Below are 22423 nucleotides of genomic sequence, written 5' to 3'. Positions count from 1 at the left end.
ATTGCCCCCTTTTTTGTTCGTTCGTGTAAGCGTGAGTGTGTGTTCGTTTTTTTTTTATGTACTTTCTATTGCGTCGTGGGACTGGAAAAGACGGTGTCGAACTTCTGTAAGATTGTGGGGCTCGCCCCAGAGATCAGCGATTGCTGTGTGCTCTTGCATACACCCTTCCTTGCCTTGCCCGAGAGTGTCGCCTGTACATATCTTGCGGCGATAGCAGTAAACCTCTCTCGTCGAGGAGTTTAAAGAGCTTGTTGTGCACTTTTAGGAGTGCTGCCGTCCGCAACTGATAAAAACATTCGATAAGGTTTCCACGCAGACGTATCGTTTGAATAAGGGGTGCTTAACAAAGATATCGTGCTATCCGCCCTATGCGCGACAGAATCTTTGTCGACAGAAGCTTTGTATGTGCGACGTTGCAAAGTCGGCATGCGTGCAAGCTTTCCCCGAGTTCTTCGCGATGTTTTACGAATTGGAGATCGTCCTGTACGTTGCTAATGTATGGTGGTGGCAAGTTTAAGAAAAACAAGTTCTATTCCTGAACCATCTTTATTTTGTTTAGCTAGTCGCTATCATTCTGATGATCGGAGGATGTCATGTGGGTATGTATAGGCACCTGCTTTTCGGGAAGCTTAACACTGTTAAGCTCCCGAAACAGCAGCAGCAAAACTTCGTGTAGCTTGTCAGGTCTTGCTGTTTCTAGTCCGCTGGCGCTAGCGCACCGCTAATTGGAACCATTAATTAACTGTACTAATTAACAGCAGAACGCTGTAGATATTTAACCAATGTAGTTGGGCGGTCAAATGAAGGCCTAAAGTGAATCTATTTCGCTTCTTCCTCTCCCTTACGCAAAAGAAATGCTAACCGAGCCAATTAGCGCAGAACTAATTAGAGAACCGCTAATTACAACACGGCTAATTAGTAACGATAATTAAGTGCACTGATAAACAGTAGAACGCTGTAGATATTTAACCAGTGCAGTTGGGCGGTCAAATGAAAGTGAATCTATGTGACTTCTTCCTGTCCCTCATAGGTAAAGGCAGAGTGTGCTTACGTAGTTTCATTCTTCAGGAACATATGTATGTATGTATGTATGTATGTATGTATGTATGTATGTATGTATGTATGTATGTATGTATGTATGTATGTATGTATGTATGTATGTATGTATGTATGTGTGTGTGTGTGTGTGTGTGTGTGTGTGTGTATGTATGTATGTATGTATGTATGTATGTATGTATGTATGTATGTATGCATGCATGCATGTATCCGTTGCTGACAACAGAGTAAGGGAGGGCAGAGCGTGCCGACTGTCGCGCTGTCGCGTCCGTTGATTTGTCTCACGCCGTCACGCATCTTGCTATAAATAGCGAAATACGCTCGCTTGTCTGAGAAGTGCGTGTCGAGTGTAGTTGACCCTAGGAGAAAACAGTTTTCTTCCCCCCCTTATATGCTTCTTAACGCGTTCTGGAATAAGCCTCGGGGCTGCGTGTGCATATTTGCCGTGGTTTCCGAGAAAAGAGACGCGAAGCCGCTCCGTGTCGCAAATTACGTGCACTTTAGCGAGTGTTACGTAGAGTAGTGAGTGGTTGTTCATTCCAGGAAATATGTACCTCAGAAGGATAGACTGTTGGGCGAGTTGGTAATTCATTCTGGAAACAAATAGCGCGAAAAAACTGTGCACGGACTAGTAGAAGAAAGCAACAGGACAAGCGCATACTAACAACTGAACTTTATTAAAAAACGTGGTTGCACGCCGGTCTTGACTGATGCAAAAGTGCTTGCACGCCATCGTGACCAGACGGCACGTGAGCTTATGGAGGCTTTCTTTATTGGGAAAGGCGGTGATAACTGTGTGGCTAAACCTTCTCTTGCTTTGAACAAAGTTGAGATAGGGTATCTGGATGCGCACATCTGAGGTTTGGATTTTGTGCATGGTGAACGTGTGGTTTGCTTGCATGGTATAAATACATTCGTTTTTTAATAAAGGTTCACTTGTTAGTATGCGCTTGTCCTGTTGCTTTCTTCTACTAGTCCCACGTTTTTTCGCGCTATTTGTTTCCGGAAATATGTACCACATGCAAAGAATGACATAAGGAGAAGGCAATTTTACTGTCGACCGTGCTGTAACTGCGTGTATTTGGTTACAACCCAAGAAAAAATTACGGCAGCTTCGTACTTGTGGTGCAAAGGCTGAAGGAAGAGCCAATGAAGGGAGCGAGGTTATCCGGGCGCTTGTGAAAGAGCACTTTCCGTCTCTGCGGGGTTCGCAGCATCCGGACTCGCGCGGTGAATCGAACGTCGGCGACGCCGCGTTCGCGGTACACTGTGTGTGTGTTATGCGCTTTATTTTCTCTGTGTGTTGCATTGGCGTTACGTATCTGGTTATTTAGCGTGTTACTAGTTATGGTATTAGATTCGGCTGGTGCGCTCGCCGTTGTAAAAGGAGTTGATAAATGTTCACGTGTTCGTTGCTCGACGGCGTGAACTGTGTCCGCATGTTCCATGAGCGCGTCTCCTTGCGAGACCCCACAGGTTGTAAGGAACTTTAGCGTGAGCTGCTGGCACCTGAACGGCAGTGAACAGTGGGAGAGGGCGCGGAGAGGTAAACGATTGTTGAGATGTGGAGAGAACATAGAGGCGTACTATTTACACATGTACAGAGCAGCTATTCGGGGTCATAATATCTCATAGATCGCTTGGGCTGTGATTTCCCCCTTGAGCCAAGTGTTGGGCGCGATATCGTGTCTGGCGGGCAATAAATGAGCAGCTTGCGTCATACCCAGAAGGCTATAAGATGGACCTCGCTCAACGGTACTTAATCCTTCGAGCGGACTCCTGACTCCATTTAATGACTACGTTACGACTCTTCGATGAAGCTTCCATTCGGTCGGATGTTGCTTGTGACGAGGCTATCGAAAGTCAACAATGCGAAAAAGGCCTTCTTCTGATTCTCTTGGATATTATGCGATATAATGTATTAGTGTACCTTTTGCCCCCCACGCTACGCGATTTGCGAACGACAAGCGGTGGTGTCCGAATACCGCATTCGCTCGCACACTACTGGTACTCTTTGGCGCAGAGTGATGACGGCTAATGATGGATAATGTCGGATTCAGCGCTGGCTAAGTGGCGGTGAATCTTGGCTAATGTCGGATAATGTTACAAGTAGTTATTACAGCGACATTGTTTTCGTGCAATCTAAACCCAATACGGATGCCCTCGCATATTCATAGAAAGCAATCTGTGTCGGTTTCGCCTGAATTTTTTTCTTTTAACTGCGGAACGCGGTTTAAGGGACCGCCCTGTCGTCGTCTGATGTCTCGCGTTGGCATCACGCGGGTCGCATGTTATATACGCATAAGTCGAGCAGGCAACACGTTTGGAACGCCAGCGCTTGCTCGCCCGTGAACGCTAGCGTCGCCGAAGGGCTAATTCCTTCTGTCCGAGCGAGCTTAAAGGGGTCATGAACCACTTTTCCAAGTAATGATCTAATGGCCTCAGTATCGGAGTGTACTGCCTCCCGAATCGATTGCCGCAATAATTTCTCGAATCCGTCAAGAATCAGCGGAGTTACGGGGGTTTGGCGCACGCTCCCAGCGCTTTCTCTCTTTTCTCGTGCCGGCGAGCGCACTGGAAGCTAGACAGGGAGGGATGGCATGGGGGAAAGAAGTTACGCCAGCGCGCGTCATGAAACGCGATCGCTCTCCCGCTGTGATTCGCTCGCGCGAGTGCGGCTACCGTGTACTGAGGAGTGCGGCGCCGGCAAGTAGCGGCACCCCGCGGCAAGAAGCGCATCTGATCCGAACGCCGCTCTCGATTTACGTCGGCTATCGGCCAATAAGCATGCTATGTCTCTTGCTACGTACAGCGGACAGACGCCCCGCCCACCGACGAGAGTGAGAACCGGCCTCTGTTTGAAAAGAGGGTGCCTGGGGAAACGGCAACTTCGCGCTCTGCTTGTGGCCATTACGCGGCGCGCACGACTGTAATATTTGGCAGAGCAGTTCATAGCCGTGTCAGCTTTCCGCAGGATGTGTTTTTTCAATCAGCCCAAGGGGTGCTTCATGACCCCTTTAAGCTACAGCGAACGCCAGCGTCGAAAGTTAGACACAGATCTACGGAAGTGAGAAGCGGAGGCGAAACTGCGAAACGCCAACGCCGGGAGTTCGACGCACCGCGCTCGGAGCGGCAAACAGTGGAAAAACAGTAGAAAGGAGGCCATACACCAGTAAATAGATAATCGCAAAACAAATAAGACAATCACAACAAAAGAACAGAAAACGATATAAAATATCACATAATCGCACAAAAGGAACAGAAAAGCGGAAAAGGAGCAGATGACCACAAGAAAAGAACGCGAAAGTACAGAAAAGAGCAAATAAACCCAAGGTATAAACTCATGGGAAACACAGGCGAAGCTATGCTCCGCAGTTCGTATACAGATTTTACTGGGGGTGGAATTATTATTATTATTATTATTATTATTATTATTATTATTATTATTGGCTGACGCGACCCGTAGCATTATCTGCATTGCACGGAATTGATAAGGTTGACTAATAGGCGCCGCGCTGCGTTTAGTTTAAAGAGAACGTCCTTTACACACAAACACACACACACACACACACACACACACACACACACACACACACACACACACACACACGCACACGCACACACACACCACACACACACACACACACACACGCACGCACGCACGCACGCGCGTATATATATATATATATATATATATATATATATATATATATATATATATATATATATATATCCAAAGCGACTGACCGGAGAAGCAACGTGGCTTGATTACACTACTCAAATGCGAAAACAGAATGGAAGAAGCGTGCAGTTGATTACGGCTCGTGTTAGTAACGCGAAAATGGGGTGAGGAGAAACAAAATGAGGCATTTATTTATACCGGCTCTTCTTTCCCCGGCATCTTTATTTTCGCGTCGGGGCTGGTCTTTATCCTGTCGCTTCGCTTAATCTGTCATATTATAAAAAAAAAAAGAGATAAAAAAAAGGAAAGAGGGACGCGCGACTTCTTGGCGTTCTCGTCTAGTGGCGAAGATGCTGGGGTCTAACAAGCATTCTGGACATCCGCCAGAACTTTCTTGCCACAACGGGGTGCGTATTCTCATTCACAGTCACGTTTCGTGTCTCCGTGATTTCCCAGAATGAATTAACACCCCATATATTTCGCTCTCTTCCTCGGCCGCACGCTACTTTGTATGATGTTACCTAATTGTGCGTGCATGCATAAAGGAGAAAGCCCAACAAGTACAGGCGCGACGTTTTGGTTTCTACTTTTCCTTTTTATCGTCATAGTAATTGAATGTCCGTGACCTCAACACCATAGAAAGGAAAGCGCTGCCGTATGCTTCGCATTGTCTCGCATAGTTTAATGCGACTGCTTTGCTACGGGCAATATCAGTTTCGTTTTGCCCGGAGGTTATACATATTCGTGACGCCACGTGTGGTAGTGGTGGTTAGGGATGTTGCCAACCTGGCGCTCTTAAACACAGGCTCGAACACGTCAGTGGCGTATCAAGATATTTTTTTCGTTTGTTGAAGCAAGCGTAGTCGAGTGTACGCGTGCCAAGCGTAGTCGAGTGTACGCGTGCCTGGTACGCGTGCCTTCTTGCACCCCCCCCCCCCCCCCCTTCTAGTTCCCCCGCTTCGGAAGGCGGCCGCCATTATTGCCGGCAACCTAACCCGAAACCTCGTGCCTTAGCATTCGCAGCCCTCTTGAGTCACCGCGACGATACGATGATTACAATTCCCTGAGAGAATTCAATGAAATCTGGAGTTTATTATTTGTTATTTTTCCTTTTTGAAGCCACCGAACAAAGCCTTCTGCGTCTATCTGTTCGTGTTGCTACCTTCTTTTCTTGTTGTGTCACCTTGGCACTGAAGTAGCGGAAGAGGGAATGAATCAAGGGCTCGTTTCTTTGTTTAGGCACGACCGAACGAATCCAACAGATAGTGAAGCCAATGGAGGCATTGGGCACATTATTTTTAGTGTCGAGGATTGACTTGACCAATACGTGATCATCATCACATGGGCTTCTGCGTCATCATCGCTTGTTGTGGGGACACGTCTTGATATTTTTCTCTGCCCGTAATCTGATAGATTCGCCACGTCTTCAGTGTGTAATTAAGGCGTGTTAACTACTACGCCACAGTTGTAATTATGACATCAGTGAAAAGAAATTATAGTGGTTGAAAAATCAACTTGCCCGCTGGTAGACACAGAACCTGCAACCTTCGGATAACAGGTCGCGATGCTCTACCAATTGAGCGGCAGTGGTTCAGTTTGTGTCCGTCTTGCTTCTTTATTCTCAGTGGGCTTTAATTTCTCACTCGCGTTTCCTTCATTGCAGGCTCACGGCTCACCACCACCTTGCCGGATGCATCAGGCGGCCGCTGACGCGCCGTCCGGGCCCACGACAATGACCACGTCTCCTTGAGGTCGAAGACAAGAAAAAAAAAAAAGCTCTCCCGCAAGGAGATTCCTCCCCTGGCCATCCTCTCGCCTGCCTCCGCATCGGCGTGGTGTCCCGCGCGCCGTTGGGAGTGACGTCATCATGGCCCTCAACATCGGCATCCTCCCCCACCTCCTGGGCGCTGCCGCCAACAACCTGAACAACAACAACAACTTCAACAACAACAACGGCCTCTCGCGCAATGCGGGCGGCGGCGGCAGCAGCAACAACGGCGCCAACCCGATGAACAGTGTACGGGACCGGCTGTTCCACGCTCTGTTTGTGCGAGTGGCGCTCGCTTACGCGAGCGCGGTGCCCCCTTCTGTGCGGACTTTGTTCGAGTACATCACCTTGCTCAAGGTGAGGCGTCGTTGCATCGCGAGGTGTGCGCTTGTGTGTCTGCCGTTGTGTACCAGTTCCCGGAGAGCTGACTCTCCTTTCTGCTTGTTGGTACATGTTGAGCAAAGGTCGGGAAACTTTGCGCTGCATAGACATAGTTATGTTGGTTTTATGGCGCAAAAGGGACAAAGGCTGCAACGCGCCAGCCACGAGGCAGTGTTCAGTGAAAAAGGTAAAGTGATGAAAGGAGCAAAACCCTTTCTTGCAGTCTGTATCGAAAAACTCGTGATCTCTAAAAACATTTTAAAAAAGGTCTTCTTCCTGGGGTGCATCTTCTGATAATATACGAATGTGGATGGAGAGCTTTTAAATGTTTTGCGCAGTTCGTCATAGCCGCGCTGTCTTTCTTTTCGGAGTGGTAAACATGTTATTCCGGGTTTGTTCCTCCTTCTGTTCTCCTCTCAGTAAAATGGAAAACCAACAGTTGGAAATCAGCGCTTGTGTGTCCCTTCTTAATTGTTAGTCCCTCGTTTATGCGCTGCTCTACACGATCACGAATAAGCAACTAGCGCGCATCGCTAACCTTATGGTGTTCTCCTCATAGGGGTGGCGCCAGATAGAGGCACGGGCGACGCCCCCCCCCTTCCCCCCCCCTCGACCCCTCCTAAAGAAAAATTTTCGCCTGCCCTTTCCCCCTCGTTTGCCCTATACCCCCCGCGAGCAAATATTTTCGAAACAGAACGCATAAGTACCCCCCCCCCTACTTCCCCCCTTCATAGGACCTCGCATGTCGTAGCTGTCCCCTAAGTAAAAAAAAAATATATCCTGGAGCCGCCCCTGTCTCCATAGCGTCTCTAGAGTACTTTCGGACTGTGCTTCGCGCAATACCTTTCCTTTTAGGCTAAAAGCCTCTAAAGACTCCGTTGCGGCATGGTGGGACAGTGATGAATCTTCCTGGTCTGTGCCGCGGGCGCCTGGAACAATCGTGCGTTAAACGGGGCTTTGAGCAACCTAGCTGATCGCCAGGAAAATCAGCGAACCGTATGCACTCAAGCGGGGCAGCCAGGGCCGTTCCGGTCTTAGTCAATCACGCCAGATTTACAGATTTCGGGACGACCACTAATGGTCCTCCACCGTCCTTCCTGCTGCACTGGCCTCACGCTTATCCCGGAAAATGACGACGATATAGGCGTGCTTATAGGAAAGACTGGGGGAGGGGGAGATGGGTAGCGGACAGGGACAGCGCAAGGAAGTGGGTGGGGGGTTGGAGGTGGTGCACCCATGACAAGCAAGTTCCTTGGGGGGGGGGGGGGGGGTCTATCGAAAATCGGAGGAAGGGGCTTCCACTTTTAGTAACAGAACATTACGCTTAACAGAACATTAAGCATTCGTTTCGCCATATTTGTATGATAGTCAAGTGTGAGTGCAGGAGGAGTACGAAAGCAACGCTTGGAATTTAGAGTGTTGAATATCTATCTCATCAGTGACTTAATTATGGAGAAGGTGCGACTTGATATCGGACCTATTTTAGACCCTTCTGCAAATTTAGATAGAACGCTCTGTAAGCTAGTTCTTGTAATGGAGGAAATAACTTTTGAGCTTCGAGAGTAAATAGCATTAGTCCAACTTTTTTTGTGTGTGCGAAATGGCAGCTTGATAAAGCATTTCACGTGGTATTCTCGCAAGATCCTGAAATATATTTTGGGGGCTCGGCCTTCAAAAACTGTGTTGAGAGCTTACCCACCAGTCAGCAAAGCTCGCAAGAAAGCCACCTTCTGGGTGTCGTTGGCAGGCTATACATGTGTGCGTGCGGCACGGGTTGCGTTTTGGCGAGGAAGCTGTTGTGGAACAGACATTGGCGTGCGCACGGGGTGGGGGAGGGGGGAGGAAGAGTGAAGGGGAGGGCAGGGGCGGGGTCGAGCGACCCCCCCCCCCCCCGGTCATCTAATGGGAGGTGCCAAGTCTGTCCCATACTTTTATTCAGTCGGACCTTCCATTGGGCAGCTTACTTTCTTTCGGACTTGACCACCAGAGGGGGAGGGGCAGGCACTGTGGTGAAACGTGCCCCCCCCCCCTAATGGTCAGCCCTACACGCCTATTACAACAGAGATAGAGTTTTTACAAAAAGTAGCAATAAAGAGCAAGGTGATCTTTCTCGTATCAGCAAGCTGCCCATTAACAATATTATTCTTGGCACAAGGAGATTCTTGATCAACGAAAAAATGTGCATAACAAAAACGCAGGTGGCGACACTGCCTTGAGCTTCCCGCACCAACTCGCTTTGACATCACAGATTTGAATGGCGCCTCTTAGAGCCCACATAATTATTTTCCAATAAAAATTAATTACGTTGGGTTATAAGAAGGCTAAAAACTTACCGAGTTCCACGAAATTTCAGTGAGCCAAGTTGTCCAAAGCGAGAAAACAAGACTTAAAATCGCGACGTCACACTTACATTTATGTGCCGAGGTTTCGGCGCAAAATTCAAAATGAAAGCTCGACCTTAACTTCCTCTTCGAATAGCGAACCTATGATGGTGAAATTCAGGACACTGGAGTCCTTAATGAATAATTTATCAGTCCAAACTGATTTTACCATTGCATCATAGTGTCTGTTTAACGAAGAAAGAAATGATCATGGAGAGATAAGGAATGTGCTAGACTGGCGATAGGTGTTGCAGAGTTTGATTAGACCAAGCAAGCTAAGTCACTATTTGTCGCTGCCCTATTTGATAGGGGAGGCCAATGTATATTCTATTTATCATCGTCTGAAGTCTAACAAATAGTGAAGAGGAGATGTGGGGCAAGAACTCAGTCTTTGAAAATTAAGCATGTGTGCTATTGTCTCAATTGTATGCAGTGCGCATTTACAGCAGATGCATTAGCCACAGCATGATGGGATGTTATCTCAAAAAGAAAGCACATTGATAATAAGAAACACGGTCTCTGACCGATGTACTATCCATAGGTGTCACCGTATTCATCATTCTCTTCGTCATTGCCATTAAGTCGAGCCCGTTTATAACGAACCTGAGCGTGACGCGGCGTCCATTCGTTGTATCCCGAAGTTCGTAATAAATGAAAAAACAGGTTTTAAAAAGTTACAAGGGAAAACCCAAAATTTATTTTTTCGCAAAAAAGTCCGTGATGCACGTCTGCTTCGAGAGTGCCGATGTGATAAGGGTTGTCTCCAGTTTATTTAAAGCGGCAGCATGCTCCTCGCCGAGGCCCTTGGCATAGACAAGTTGCCTGAGGCTATCTATGTAGCCAATTGCTACAGGCACGCTTGTGGGCGCTGGCTCCAACGTTTCATCGTCGTCGTCATCTGATTCCTCCGAGTCGCTCTTGCCGCGCACTTCATTGACAATGCCCTCATCTGTGCATGGTTCCACGGTGTCGGCATCATCATCGGCCATAACGAAATCATCCCAGCAGATGTCCCGCCCTCCCATGTCGGAGTCGACAACATGCTGCCACAAATCGCCACCGGAGTGGTCCTCTTCGGAAGCTTCAGGGTCGGCATCGGCTCCGACATCGGCGAAGCCGGCCTTGCGGAAGCAGTTTTGCACACATGTAGCCGTTACCTCCGCCCACGAAGCCTTTACCATCTCCAGAGCTGAGTACAGCGACACCCGAAGCGGCAGGCTGGCTGCCGACCGGTCAACAGCTATGAGCATGCGCTCCACAACGCGGCGCCTATAATGAGCCTTAAACGCGCAGATTATGCCCAAGTCAAGCGGTTGCATTTTCGACGTTGTGCTGGGCGGCAGGAAAAGCAGGGTCACTGCCGTGAGAGAGGCTTGTACGTGGTGCGCGGAGCAATTGTCGACCACAAGCAGCACACGCCTGCCTTGCTTGTGTATGTCGCGGTCTAACTCGCTCAGCCACTCTGCGAATAAATCGCGCGTCATCCACGCTTTAGCACTATGCCTGTAACGCACAGGCACATAGCCCCGAAAGCAACGTGGCTTCTTTGACTTGCCGATTACAAAGGGCACGCACCGGTCACTGCCATCCATGTTAGTGCACAAAAGCGCTGTGACGCGCACTTTACTGTGCTTGCCGCCAGCACGTGTCGCCTTTCATGGCGTGCGTTTTTCCTGGCAGCATCTGGTAGAATAATGCAGTTTCGTCTGCGTTATAGACGTCTCGCTCTGCATAGCTTAAAATAGTGTCTCGATTTGCTTCAAGCCACGAGGCAACGCCTTGGTCGCTGGCCGAGGCCGCCTCACCAACAGTCCATTTAAAAACAATGCCATGACGCACCTTGAACCGATGTAGCCAACCATTTCCTGGGCAGAAGTCGGGAAAATCCAACAGAAATGCGAAGTCTTTCGCTTTGGCCAGCATCATAGGACCACTTATCGGAATGTTCCGAGCCCGCGCGTCGACGAACCATTTCAGAAGCGCTTCCTCCACGTCCGCGTAGGTGGCCCTCCGCAGGCGCTTTCTGTCCGTCAAGTTGGCATCGGCACTGATTATCTTGTCCTTGTTCTTTAGAATCGTCGATATCGTTGACTTGGACATGCCGTACTTCTTAACCAGCTCGCAGTTTTTAGTGCATTGAGCTAGCTCGTTTAGAATGGCTTGCTTGGTAGAAATGTCCAGCGCTTTTCGCTTCGTGCCATCTGTTTGCGCAGAGGGCTTCCCGTCCGCCATCCTGACACACACGCACACCAACAACGAGCAAGACGCGCACTTGCGACACACAAGCAAGTAAGCGTAGAACGGCTCTGCGCCGTCTGCGCCCTGTCTGAGCTCGTTTCTACCAAGAAAAAGAAACTTCGGAATTCGAGCCGGCGTGGACAGGCGGAGGAGTTGCGATAAAGGGGGAAGAGAGGAGAGGGGATTGTTTGACCTTTTCCCCGAAAGGACAAACAATCCCCCTGCGGTGGGGGATATAGCGAAATTTCGGGCTCTTGTTTGGCTACATTGTTGCACTTGCTCCTGCAAAGAGCGGCAGCGGGTGTACACAGCTTGTCGTCAGCAGCTCGTCAAATGGGTGGTGCCAGCCACCAGAGTAGTTTCGTAACACTGGTCTCCCCCTCCGTTCGCCTCATCCGTGTGAGTGGGGTCCATTTGTGGAAACTTCTTCTTGCGAGCTGACGTCACTAGGCTCCGCCTTTATCCCCCGAGCATTTCTCCCCCGTCTGAATACCCCTTTATAGGTGCTCGAAAGGAGTGTCTCCGCAGTCGCCGGCCGACTCCGTTTGCTGTAACCGATCGGCAGGGTTCAAAGGCGTTCGTTGTAAGTGTGATTTTGTGCCATTGAAAGAATGTATATTTCCACGGTCACACGGGTACCGTTAGTTTTAAGACGAAGTTCGTTTTAAGTGGGGACGTTATATGTGGGCTCGACTGTATCATCATCATCATATTTTATGTCCACTCCAATGACTGATTACCTGTGTCTTCAGCGAGCCAACTCCTCTTCCTATGCAAGCAGGTTTGCTAAATAATCATGCCATTTTTTTCCGCGCCGTAGTCAACTATGAGATTCTCACATCCATTCAGAAATTATTGCATCAGTTTTGAAAGACCTGTATCGTTTTCTAAGAAGCGTGCATTACCAACGTGTACAAATTATACTACCCTTATAAATAAAGGGTGCAACAGTACAAAGGACTTGAGAGTGTGTTTGTAGTCGTAATGACAACAAGATGCTCATACATGTGGTCTTATTGGGGCTGGCACAGATACCTTATTGCACGCTTTACTGGTCATATTGTGTACCAATATCAGATGCTCTGAGTTAGATGTTTGTTGGGGCATGCGCAGGTTTCCAATGTGGCAATGCATACCTCTAATGGACCACCAGGCACACTGTTCTTAAACATTTTTCTTGAGGCCCGTGGCTACACGGACAGATCATATTAGCATGCAGCTAATTTTTGCTGTTATCGTAACAATCGTTTGTGTTATTGCGTGTCAAAGCCATAAACTGCTCCTTGCGATGTTTTTTGTTCCCTTACATTCACGCAAAAAGCGGTAAACATGGTATGAAGTTAAATGTTGTCGATAGCGACAGTCGTAATTTGGCATGTGTGACACTTTTTGCTTTGGTGTTGGGGCTTCGTTGAAGCTCTCACTGGAAACGGTGCCTTGAACTTGCATGTGAGCCGTTTCTGTGAAAAGTTATAAAACATTGGATTTCTGGTCCTCATTTCTAGGCCAATTGATGATGAAGAAATTGTTGAGGCTCAGGCATGTTAAAGTAAAGCGAAGGCACATACATTGTTATGAGATTCTTGCAAAATTCTTGCACCGCTATGAATATTGTGAACTTGACACTTTAAAAGCACGGCGTGAATAAGGGTAATGCAATCGAATTTTATATGCTGGCCTTAAGCTACAAAAACATTTTGCAAGAATGAAATGTGCATTTTTAAACGTAGCTCACACATTGAACAATATAAACGTAAACGTGCGCACCCCTCTTGCAAAAGGTGCACTTCGAGAAAGATTCATAATCACGCAGGCACTCACAGTCCAGAACAACACAGACTTGGCTCATCACCACAAGTCATCCGGTCACGAGTCACCGACTTGGCTCGCCTTAACATGTGACTTGGTTCGTCAGAATACGCTATTCACGTAATGCTGCCACAGTAAACGTGCCACAGAGCAAAGTAGAAAGAGGGGAGAAAAAGATGGTGGGGCTCGTCACGGAACATTACACATTCCTTTGCCTTCTGGGATGCTAGCTGTGGCAAAAGAGAGAGTGTCCCTTTTGACTGTGGCCTTCCCCTCGTGGTAGTTTTATAACAGAAGCAGTTCAATTTCTCTCAACTCCTCCAACTATGAACTGATTTTAACATATTTTCGGAAGAAGGTCTCTAGACTGCACAATTCCCAGTTGGTAGTGAAGGATTGCAATGGGGCATGGTGAGGGGCCTTTTAACTGAATATATTGGTGTTTCTCGGTGTGCTTACATTGTAGGCATATTTGTAGTTCAGGCTTGTAGCCAGGATTTCTTTCGATGGAGGGGGGGGGGGCAAAGCCTGGTCTGATTGTTCTGTTCGAAAGAAAGTCTTTTCTTGACAAAAAGAAAAGAAGATTGCCTGGAAATATAGAAGACTGGACGAATTCCTGGGGGGGGGAGAGGAGGGAGGTCCTAGGCCTGCCCTTGCCTACATGCCTGGTGTAGTATACATTGAATTGTACAGTTAATCGATATACCTAGAAACCGTTTGTTTAGTTGGAGAACGCTTCTGAAGCACTGTCATTCTGTTTGAGGAGCATGCAGAATGCGTGCACACATGCACCCATTCACAGGCACCTCTTTGCTGTGTCTCACAAGTGCCCCTTCCTCTCTCGCAGGCTCTCTTATCATTCTTCATCCTGGCTTACATCCATGCTGCATTCATCCGGACACCCATCAACTGCCTGGAGCACGTCTGCCATCAGTGGCCGCAGGATGGCATCCTGAGGATCGAAATCCTCCACGACACGGCCGCATCGGCCGAGCCGTACACCGTGGAGCAGTCCTACCTCAAAGAGCAGCGGCTACAGCGCCTGGGCCAGCTGCCCGCACAACCGCAAGTGCGAGCGTCCAGCGGTGATGATGACAAAGTAATTTCAACCCCTCCGCTCGCCGACGCCTCAAACTCTACCTCGGGGGACGAGCGGGACGACCAAGGTGCCGCAGTTTTGGGGGGTTCCGGTTCGACTGACCAGGACGCGGTGGGTGGCTCTGACGATGTTCCGGAGGTGGACGAAGCCTTGCCACTGCTTGGTGGGGGCCGCCACCTGAAAGGCGTGAAAGGTGGGGGTTCGCAGTTTGTCTACCATGACGCTGTGGCCAATGGTAGTCAGGACAACCTGCAGAACATTGATGGGAATGGGTACCCCCAGCCACTCCAGGAGCCTGTGTCTGAGCTTGAGATGCTGGCCAGAGCTGGTGAGCACTGATTTTAAAATCATTTTGTGCATAGAATTAAACAACTATGGATACATGCTAAGCTTGTAATAGACTTTCATACTCACGAATAGAAAAAAAAGACACTCAATAAAAGTAGTCAATTTGTTATGAGCTTGACACATCACTTGAAAGTTGTTAGTTATAGTACCCATTGGTCGCTGTTTTCTTTCACTCTTCTTTTTTTCTTTTTTTTGTCAGATTATGATTAGTGAAAGTTTATCAAATGTCTAACCTTCATCTTCAATTCCACTGTAATATATAATAACCACAGTCAGTGGCCCCGGTGATTTTCATAGCATCTTTGTGTGTTGCCTTCGTAGTGTTTATAAGAATCAAGACCATCGGTTTCCCTGATACAGAGATGGTTTTGACTGCATTCACAGAACAATGTGCCGTCAATAAATGCCTGTTAGTAAGTTTAAAAAAAAGAGAAAAGAAAAGCTGGATGTCTTTTGTTCTGAACACAGAAGCTTGAGAAAGTTGGCACAACACACTTAGGATACAGCAGCAGTCTGTCCATAAATTTCTTTTTTTCTGCTAAGTTGTATCCTAATTGTGTTGTGAAAATGTAATAATTGCAGTAATTGAGCGATAATTCAGTGCATTGAGCTTTATTGTCCATTGGTCACAACGATTCAACCTAGTAGTACCTTTCTTGTGCCTCGTGTTACTCGCAGTGTGGCCTCAGGATGAGTACATAGTTGAGTACTCCCTGGAGTACGGACTCCTCAGGCTCAGCCCAGCGACCCGCCAGAAGCTGAACATCTCCGTCAAGATTGTCACGCTTGGTGAGCTGCCCCACCAGTATGCCTGCATGAGTTGTGCAATTCATTTTATGCGTCATACGATTGCCATAATGCTCAAGGTAGCAACATTGAGAAGGAGAGGTAAAAATATGGTGTGTGTGTCGCTGTGGCAACGTTTCGACAAGTGGACTTGTCGTCTTAAAAGCTGCAACTGTTTACTTTAGCACGGGAAGCAGTTGCAGCCTTGAAGAAGACAGGTCTGCTTGTTGAAATGCTGGCTGTAGCAACACCCTGTGTTCCAAGGATTTTTCATCGCTTCAAGGTTCTATATTCCCCTGAACTTCTACCTTATCTGGATTACTAGTATACAGGGAACATAGATTTAATGAGGCACAACTGCACTGGTTTGAAAATTGGCAACAAATTTTTGTGAACTTGTTGCCAGGTGTCATCACCAGTTTGAACTAACAGACTGGCCCACAGCGCCTTATTTCCCTTGTTTATTTCCCATGTTGATGGTACTATCACTTAACAAATGGGGAGCTTTGTATGCGGATTCTTCACGTTTTCTCTTAGTTTTAACTTTTGATTACTGCTGCTAATTGGAAATGTTTCCTTTATGGTATAAGCCTGCTGACAGATACAAGAGTTATCTATGATGGCTGGTACTATCAGGCTCCTGGGAATGGGCCAGCAATGAACTCTTATTGTAATGTGAAAAATTGTGGCTTCTGGGTTGAGAGAGAATTTGGGTGGAGTTGTACAAGGGGTCAACTGAGCCCTGGGCAGTTAGGCTATACAAATAAAAATGAAAGAATACTGAAAATGTAGGGGAAGCAACTACTATTCTACTTTGTGCGGCTCAGACCCTCTTCACATGGGAGATACAGAATCAACTATTTATTATGTAGTAAGTTTTTACAGGCAATACAGGGCAATTTGAAAACAAGTGCACTAAAGCGAATGCAGTTTAAGGTGACCTAATAAGAACGAATCTCTCTGTGGTATATGCATTTCAATGTTTAACCACTTTAATCATAAAAGGGAACATGACAATACAAGCACAAAATTCAGCGTGCATGTCATTCTCGATGCAGTGCAGATCTAGTCAGTGACAAGTCAAGAATGCAGAAAAGGCAGCTGTCATGAAAGTTTATCGTGTCCACATTTCTGCCCAGAAAGAAACAAAGGCCTTCTATTGCACTGAACTACAAAATAATCTCTCTTTTCCTTGGCATAACGGGGTCATGGTGTTGTCATCCAACTGTTTTCAGTTTTGAATTGGAACCAGTATGTAGTACATGGGCCACTGTGGTTGTGCAGCAAATAACAGTAGATTGCTCTCTCAGTGCATGTTTAAGTTTGAAATATAAATTTCAAGTAGCTGCCCCGAAGCTGCTTGTATTGAAAGCCACTCTTATCTTGGCATAGTTTGCGTGAATATGAAGGAGTGTGAAATAGCTGCTGCATCTGTTCTTTAACATCGCAAAGCCAAAAGGGTGCTGTGCTCGACCCTTGCTGACTCCTGTGCTTAGACATCCAATGGTGCATCAAGAGCATTGAAAGTTGCATTGGGCCCACACATCTCTACTGCGCTTGCAAAAAAAAAGAAGAAAAGCACAAAACAAAGAATTCCTGTAGAAACCAAATCCACATGTGAAATTAAAATTGTACAGTCGACGTCCGATTTCCCGGACCCTCAAGGGACCGCGAAAACGTCCGGAAAATCGGGCAGTCCGGAAAAACGAATGCACGTGAAAACGCACATTTTTGGTAGGTATTTTTCGCTGACGGAGAGGGTCACAGCCGGAGTACAAGATTCCCATAGCAATTCAGCCAATGCATTGTTTAGGTGGCTCTGAAAAGAGCCGTTTATAAAAAAAAAAATACGACGTGGCCGGCACTACCTCATAGGTCAGCACTTGGGCGCAAAGAAGTCGCTTATTTTCTTTTGCACGGTCCACTTGCCCGCGATTATGTCTGCCTCAATTTCAGTCAACGTCATGTTGCGCTGTACACCAATGACAGTGTCATCAGTGCTCGCGTCAGCTCCGTGTTCGTTGGCTGTGTAGGAGCTGGCTCTTCGTTCTCGGTGTCGGCATCGGAATCCTCCGTAACTTGATGAATGATTTCGTCATCGGTCAACTCCGCACATAGCTCGAGGTCTTTGTCAGCGTCGGCGAAGCCCTCAAGGGTTATCTCGGCTGGAATCAACACGCCGCCAGCGCGCAGATCGTCGAAGGCAACGTCAATCGTCGAAGGCAACGTCCGCGGATGGCAGTTCGTCATCGTGAGCCTACGAGGTGGCTTTGTGCGCTTCGAAGGCGCGGACAAAGACGAAGGAGCAGTCGGTGCCATTGCTGTAAACGGCGAATCCGCTCGACAAAAAGCGCAGCACGAAACAGCTAGGAACTCGGTGGATGCTGAAGGTCGGGAAACGTGATCACTGAAGGTAGCGCGCAGCAGCAAACGATCAACCACAGACACGACCGCGGAGCTGGCACAGCTGACGAAACAACACGTGAACGAACACAGTGAGGTTTGGCTTGGCTAAGCTACGGCTGGCAACGGATTGACACGTGCGGTTTCGAGGTTACGGCAGCCGCGGCGCGGTGCGGCGTTGCTGCTGATGCGCGGGTTCAAGGATATGAAAATGAAAACAATCAAAATGGCGGCGTCGGTGGTGACTTTGGGTTGGCGGTTAACAGTAAAAAGTCCGGGAAATCGGATGGCGAAGGCTATAAGCGTCCGGAATTTCGGACTTTTTAATACATTGACTCTACGGGGAACTTGACGGTGCCACAGATGAGTCCGGGAAATCAGGCATGTCCGGAATTTCAGGCGTCCGGGAAATCGGACGTCGACTGTATTTACACATTCTGTACACTCACAATGCGGAACGCACTGCGTTTCATTGTCAGTGACTGCTGCTATGCCTCTGTGCAGTTCAGCAGTCATATAAGACATTCAAATACAAATTATCCACTGCAACCGATGCACTTGGATTTTGCCATCTTGCTGGGGAGTGTCTGTGGTTTAATGCGCAGTCGTAATTCAGTTACGAAACTTTCTCGTCGTGACTCCTTGATGCGACAAATGCCATGGTCGGGCATTGAAAACTAGCAAGGGCTGCAATTGGTGGCATGGATGCTAGGAGAGCTTGCTGTATAAGCGCACGCATGAAGCATGCGCTTACAGTGTGGTCAGCCGTAAGAGGAAACACAGGAGAGCGTACCAGTCGCGCTGGTGGCTAGAATATGCTCCACCACGCACATGCGCTGTAAACGAGACGATGTTTCAATCTGCATTGTCTGCTACGAGTTGGTGCTGCCACTCGATGTGTCTTCACCGCTTCATGGTTGTTTCAAACTTTTGCACGAAATGTTTTCTTTAATCAGCCTTTTCTGTCCGCTGTAACTAATAGCAGAAAATGTGCAACCAGCCCAACTCTTCCCGCACGTGTAGTTGCGAGCGCGCTGGGGCATAATATCGCCACCTCCCATCAGCGGCACTGTACAGAGTGTGGCTGCCATGCGATCCCGTGTTCCCGTCAGCATTGGAATGCACCATATACTGCAACTGTTGAAGAAGTCAGTGTAGCTGTGAAGAGACGTATGCAGGGATTTGCTGTTGTTGAGATGGGGGAGGCACTCAGCACTTAGTAGGAAACATACATACCGTACGTCTGCACATCAGTAATGAAAGATTGGAAGTGCTTTTTGCGCAAGTGTTGTGTTCCTGGACCAGTAAATATGTTAGAAATGTGCATCCATAGAAAGTGTAGGTGGTGATGCAATGTTAATGACAAGAAAACAGAAACACATATACTAGCATGTGCAAGAAGATGGGAAACAAGGAATAATTATTGTCTCGCATGTGATGTCATGAACTCACAAATGCTAATACAGCCAAAGAATGCGCGAGTGAGCATGTCATTTATTGTGTGCATACGAACTCCCCTCGCAGATGCAGTGCCTGCTGCATTCTTGGCCTATCACTGATGTCATGCTATTGCCCGCACAAGAAAAAACAATTGAGGCTACATATCTTATGCATTCTACATGGGTTTTGTGTGCATTAGGCAAATTTGAGTATGAAGCAACAAGCAAATTGCCTCTTCAGCTGATCACTGATTAACCTATATGTTGTCACCTTTTCTGTTTTTCTCTTTCTCTTTTCTTTTCTTTTGTTTTTGTGCGTTGCCTCATTCCAGATCCGGCCAAGGATGGCTGTTTCGGTGACTGGTTCAGCCGGCTTCTCTTGGACGGCTTCCTGGGCTATGACGATGTCCTGATGGCGAGCCTGAAGAACCTCGCTGAACGTGAGGAAAACAAAGGTACGCCCATCCCTATGATTTACTCTTACTATATATAGCACTCTTATCATGGCTTCTCAAATTAAATTGAAGGTGAAAAGCAGTGGCACTTTCTGGAAATCCAAAACTGCACACTACCGTAAAATGCTGCGCACGCGACCCCCCTTCAGCAAGCTGAAGTTACCGGCAAAGTGGAGTGGGGGTGCTCTCCTGGAACGGCACCAAAATTCAAGATGGCATCAGCAAAGTTTTCACAGCAGTAAAAATGGAGTGCATGTGGACTTCCTCAGAAGTCTTCTCGCTCTCGTTCAGTGCACGGTCCATTACAACGATGGCTCATAAATACAAGAAATACAATTGCTACACGGTCAGACTGCGGGAAGCATGGCACGGAAGCGTCTCCGATGATGAGCCAACGCAACAGCTCTAGGTAACGAGCACAGATCTCGGAGGCCTTACATTTACTGAATATGGCGTCATAGGCATCATCTCGGAATACAGATGTGTAAGGCCATGCTTTTGCTCACGGGACCCTGAAAATTGTCATGGATGTCTTGCGTTAAGTTCAGGGTGCGATCATTATGTGGGAAAAAATGATCAATTTTTGACGACAAGTTTCAGGCGCAGGCGCTTTAAGGTTGGGCTGCTAAGCAGAACTGCATGGTATTCATGCAGGCCAGTGTTGCATGGGCGCAGTGTATGAACAGGGTGCGGAGTGAGAGGGGTGGGGGTTCCCGCAACGGCGTGAAAATTTGAAATTAGCACTGAAATGGGAGGGAGTGCTTGCTCGAGTGGGGCATTTGCTCACATTTTACGGTAGGTGGCGCGGTAAGCAAAAGATTATATAGAAATACAGTAAAATCTCGTTAATTCGACCCCCGTTAATTCGGAATTTCGGTTAATTCGGACGCGGCGTCTGGTCCCGTCCAAAATGTGCATTGTTCTATGGCTGAGAACTCTCATTAATTCGGACAGATTCGACCGCGCTTCGGTTAATTCGAACTCCCGACCGAGGTCGGGTCGAGACGGGGAAGCACCAGCGGATACCGCCACGGCCGCGGTTCGGATATAATTCGGATTCGCAGCCGAAATCGACGGCGCATCTAACAACTTCGAGATCGGATCATGGCCTCCGAGATTTAAAACGAGGTAACGAGATCGGATCATGGCCTCCGAGATTTAAAACGAGGTAACGAGATCGGATTATGGCCTCCGAGATTTAAAACGAGCTTTGCATCTCGGAGGCACATACACAATGAAAGGCAGTGCATCGCTACTGTCATCAGCAACAGGCAACATGGCGACGGTCCGTCCGCGTTATCAACGCGATCAGCCAGCCACGAGGGGCTTTAGCCACGAGTGGTGGATGATAAGTACAGTGTAATGATAAGAATAGCATAGAATATGGCATAAGGCATCGTTCCGCGATAGCACCCCTGGTGTTCCGCAACGTGCGCGGTGAAGCGTTGTGCAGGCCTGGCGTTCCGGACTTTCCGCACGCCTTTCTACGTACGAGCCGTGCAACATTTATCAACACTGACGAGACAGCGCTGTTCTTTAAGGCTCTGCCTGAGAAGGCGATCGTGTTTAAGGGGGACCCGTGCATCGGCGGGAAACGGAGTAGAGAGCGGGTGACGGTTCTTCTGGCTACGAACATGACCGGCACAGAGTAGCTGCCGCTGCTGGTGATCGGAAAGGCTGCGAAGCCAAGATGTTTTAAGAACATTAAGCAGCTGCCTGTCGACTACCGCTTTAATAGAAAGGCTTGGATGACGGCCGAAATATTTCAAGCCTGGCTGCGTCAGCTAGACCGCCGCTTTGCGGCACAGTGTGCGCGGACAGCCACCTTCAGGAACTTAGCAAAATTGTGATTTCCTTGCACGTTGCCTCCGCGAAGCAAACCGCGATCACCGACTTCTTTAAGAAATAAAAGTCTCGTGGTGCCGGAAACATTTTTCTAGTGTTTTGATCGTACTCGCGATAATTCGAACCCTCGGTTAATTCGGACATTCTCTCTGGTCCCGTGAAGTCCGAATTAACGGGGTTTTACTGTACTTAAGGGCTATTTGGATGCTCAGGGAGGGTTAACCTTTTACGGTTCGTTATCGAGCCCCTTCCGACGAAACAACACGGCCCTGGTGGTTTGTTGTTGGGCACTACTGGACAAGCTCTTTCGTGGTTGATTCACGCACGTGTTTTTTCACTGCATTGTGCACCATCTCTAAAAGAGTAAGGAAACTTCTTTTACTTGTGCTTTGCCTTCTTTAGTTTCGGACTGGAGGAGACGGAAGGTGGGTAAAGGTTTCGAACTGCAAAGGGTTAAAAGAGCTAGCTTGGGAGGCTCACGTCACTTGTCGTCATCTTCAGCATAACAGTCACCATTATGTCATCATGCCCTTCAGTACAAGAGAGGCAGAAAATAGGGGTACACTCAAATCTCATTATAGAAAAGTCACATCTGCCACGAAAATAACTTTGTTATATTCAAAAATTCATTATCAACATTTATTTGTAACACTGTAGCTATGACAAGACTATTCTTCATTTACTTCGTTATAACCGATAATTTGTTATATTCATGTTCGTTATAATGAGGTTT

General features: G+C 47.8%; 1 protein-coding gene across 1 annotated transcript in view; it reads left to right on the top strand.

The window, feature by feature from the left end:
* LOC119405117 (membralin) overlaps positions 1–22423 on the top strand; it is a 195179-nt gene that overhangs the window by 128578 nt on the left and 44178 nt on the right. The window contains exons 3-6 of the mRNA XM_037671912.2: positions 6402–6863; positions 14163–14742; positions 15441–15551; positions 19723–19845. Coding sequence (XP_037527840.1) covers positions 6606–6863; positions 14163–14742; positions 15441–15551; positions 19723–19845 — 1072 coding nt within the window. The 5' untranslated portion in view covers positions 6402–6605. The remainder of the gene's footprint in view (positions 1–6401; positions 6864–14162; positions 14743–15440; positions 15552–19722; positions 19846–22423) is intronic.

This window comes from Rhipicephalus sanguineus, chromosome 9, assembly GCF_013339695.2.
Source record: "Rhipicephalus sanguineus isolate Rsan-2018 chromosome 9, BIME_Rsan_1.4, whole genome shotgun sequence".
Classification (NCBI taxonomy): domain Eukaryota; kingdom Metazoa; phylum Arthropoda; class Arachnida; order Ixodida; family Ixodidae; genus Rhipicephalus; species Rhipicephalus sanguineus.
Note: the sequence above shows the minus strand (reverse complement) of the source record. Positions and strands in the feature narration are given on the sequence as shown.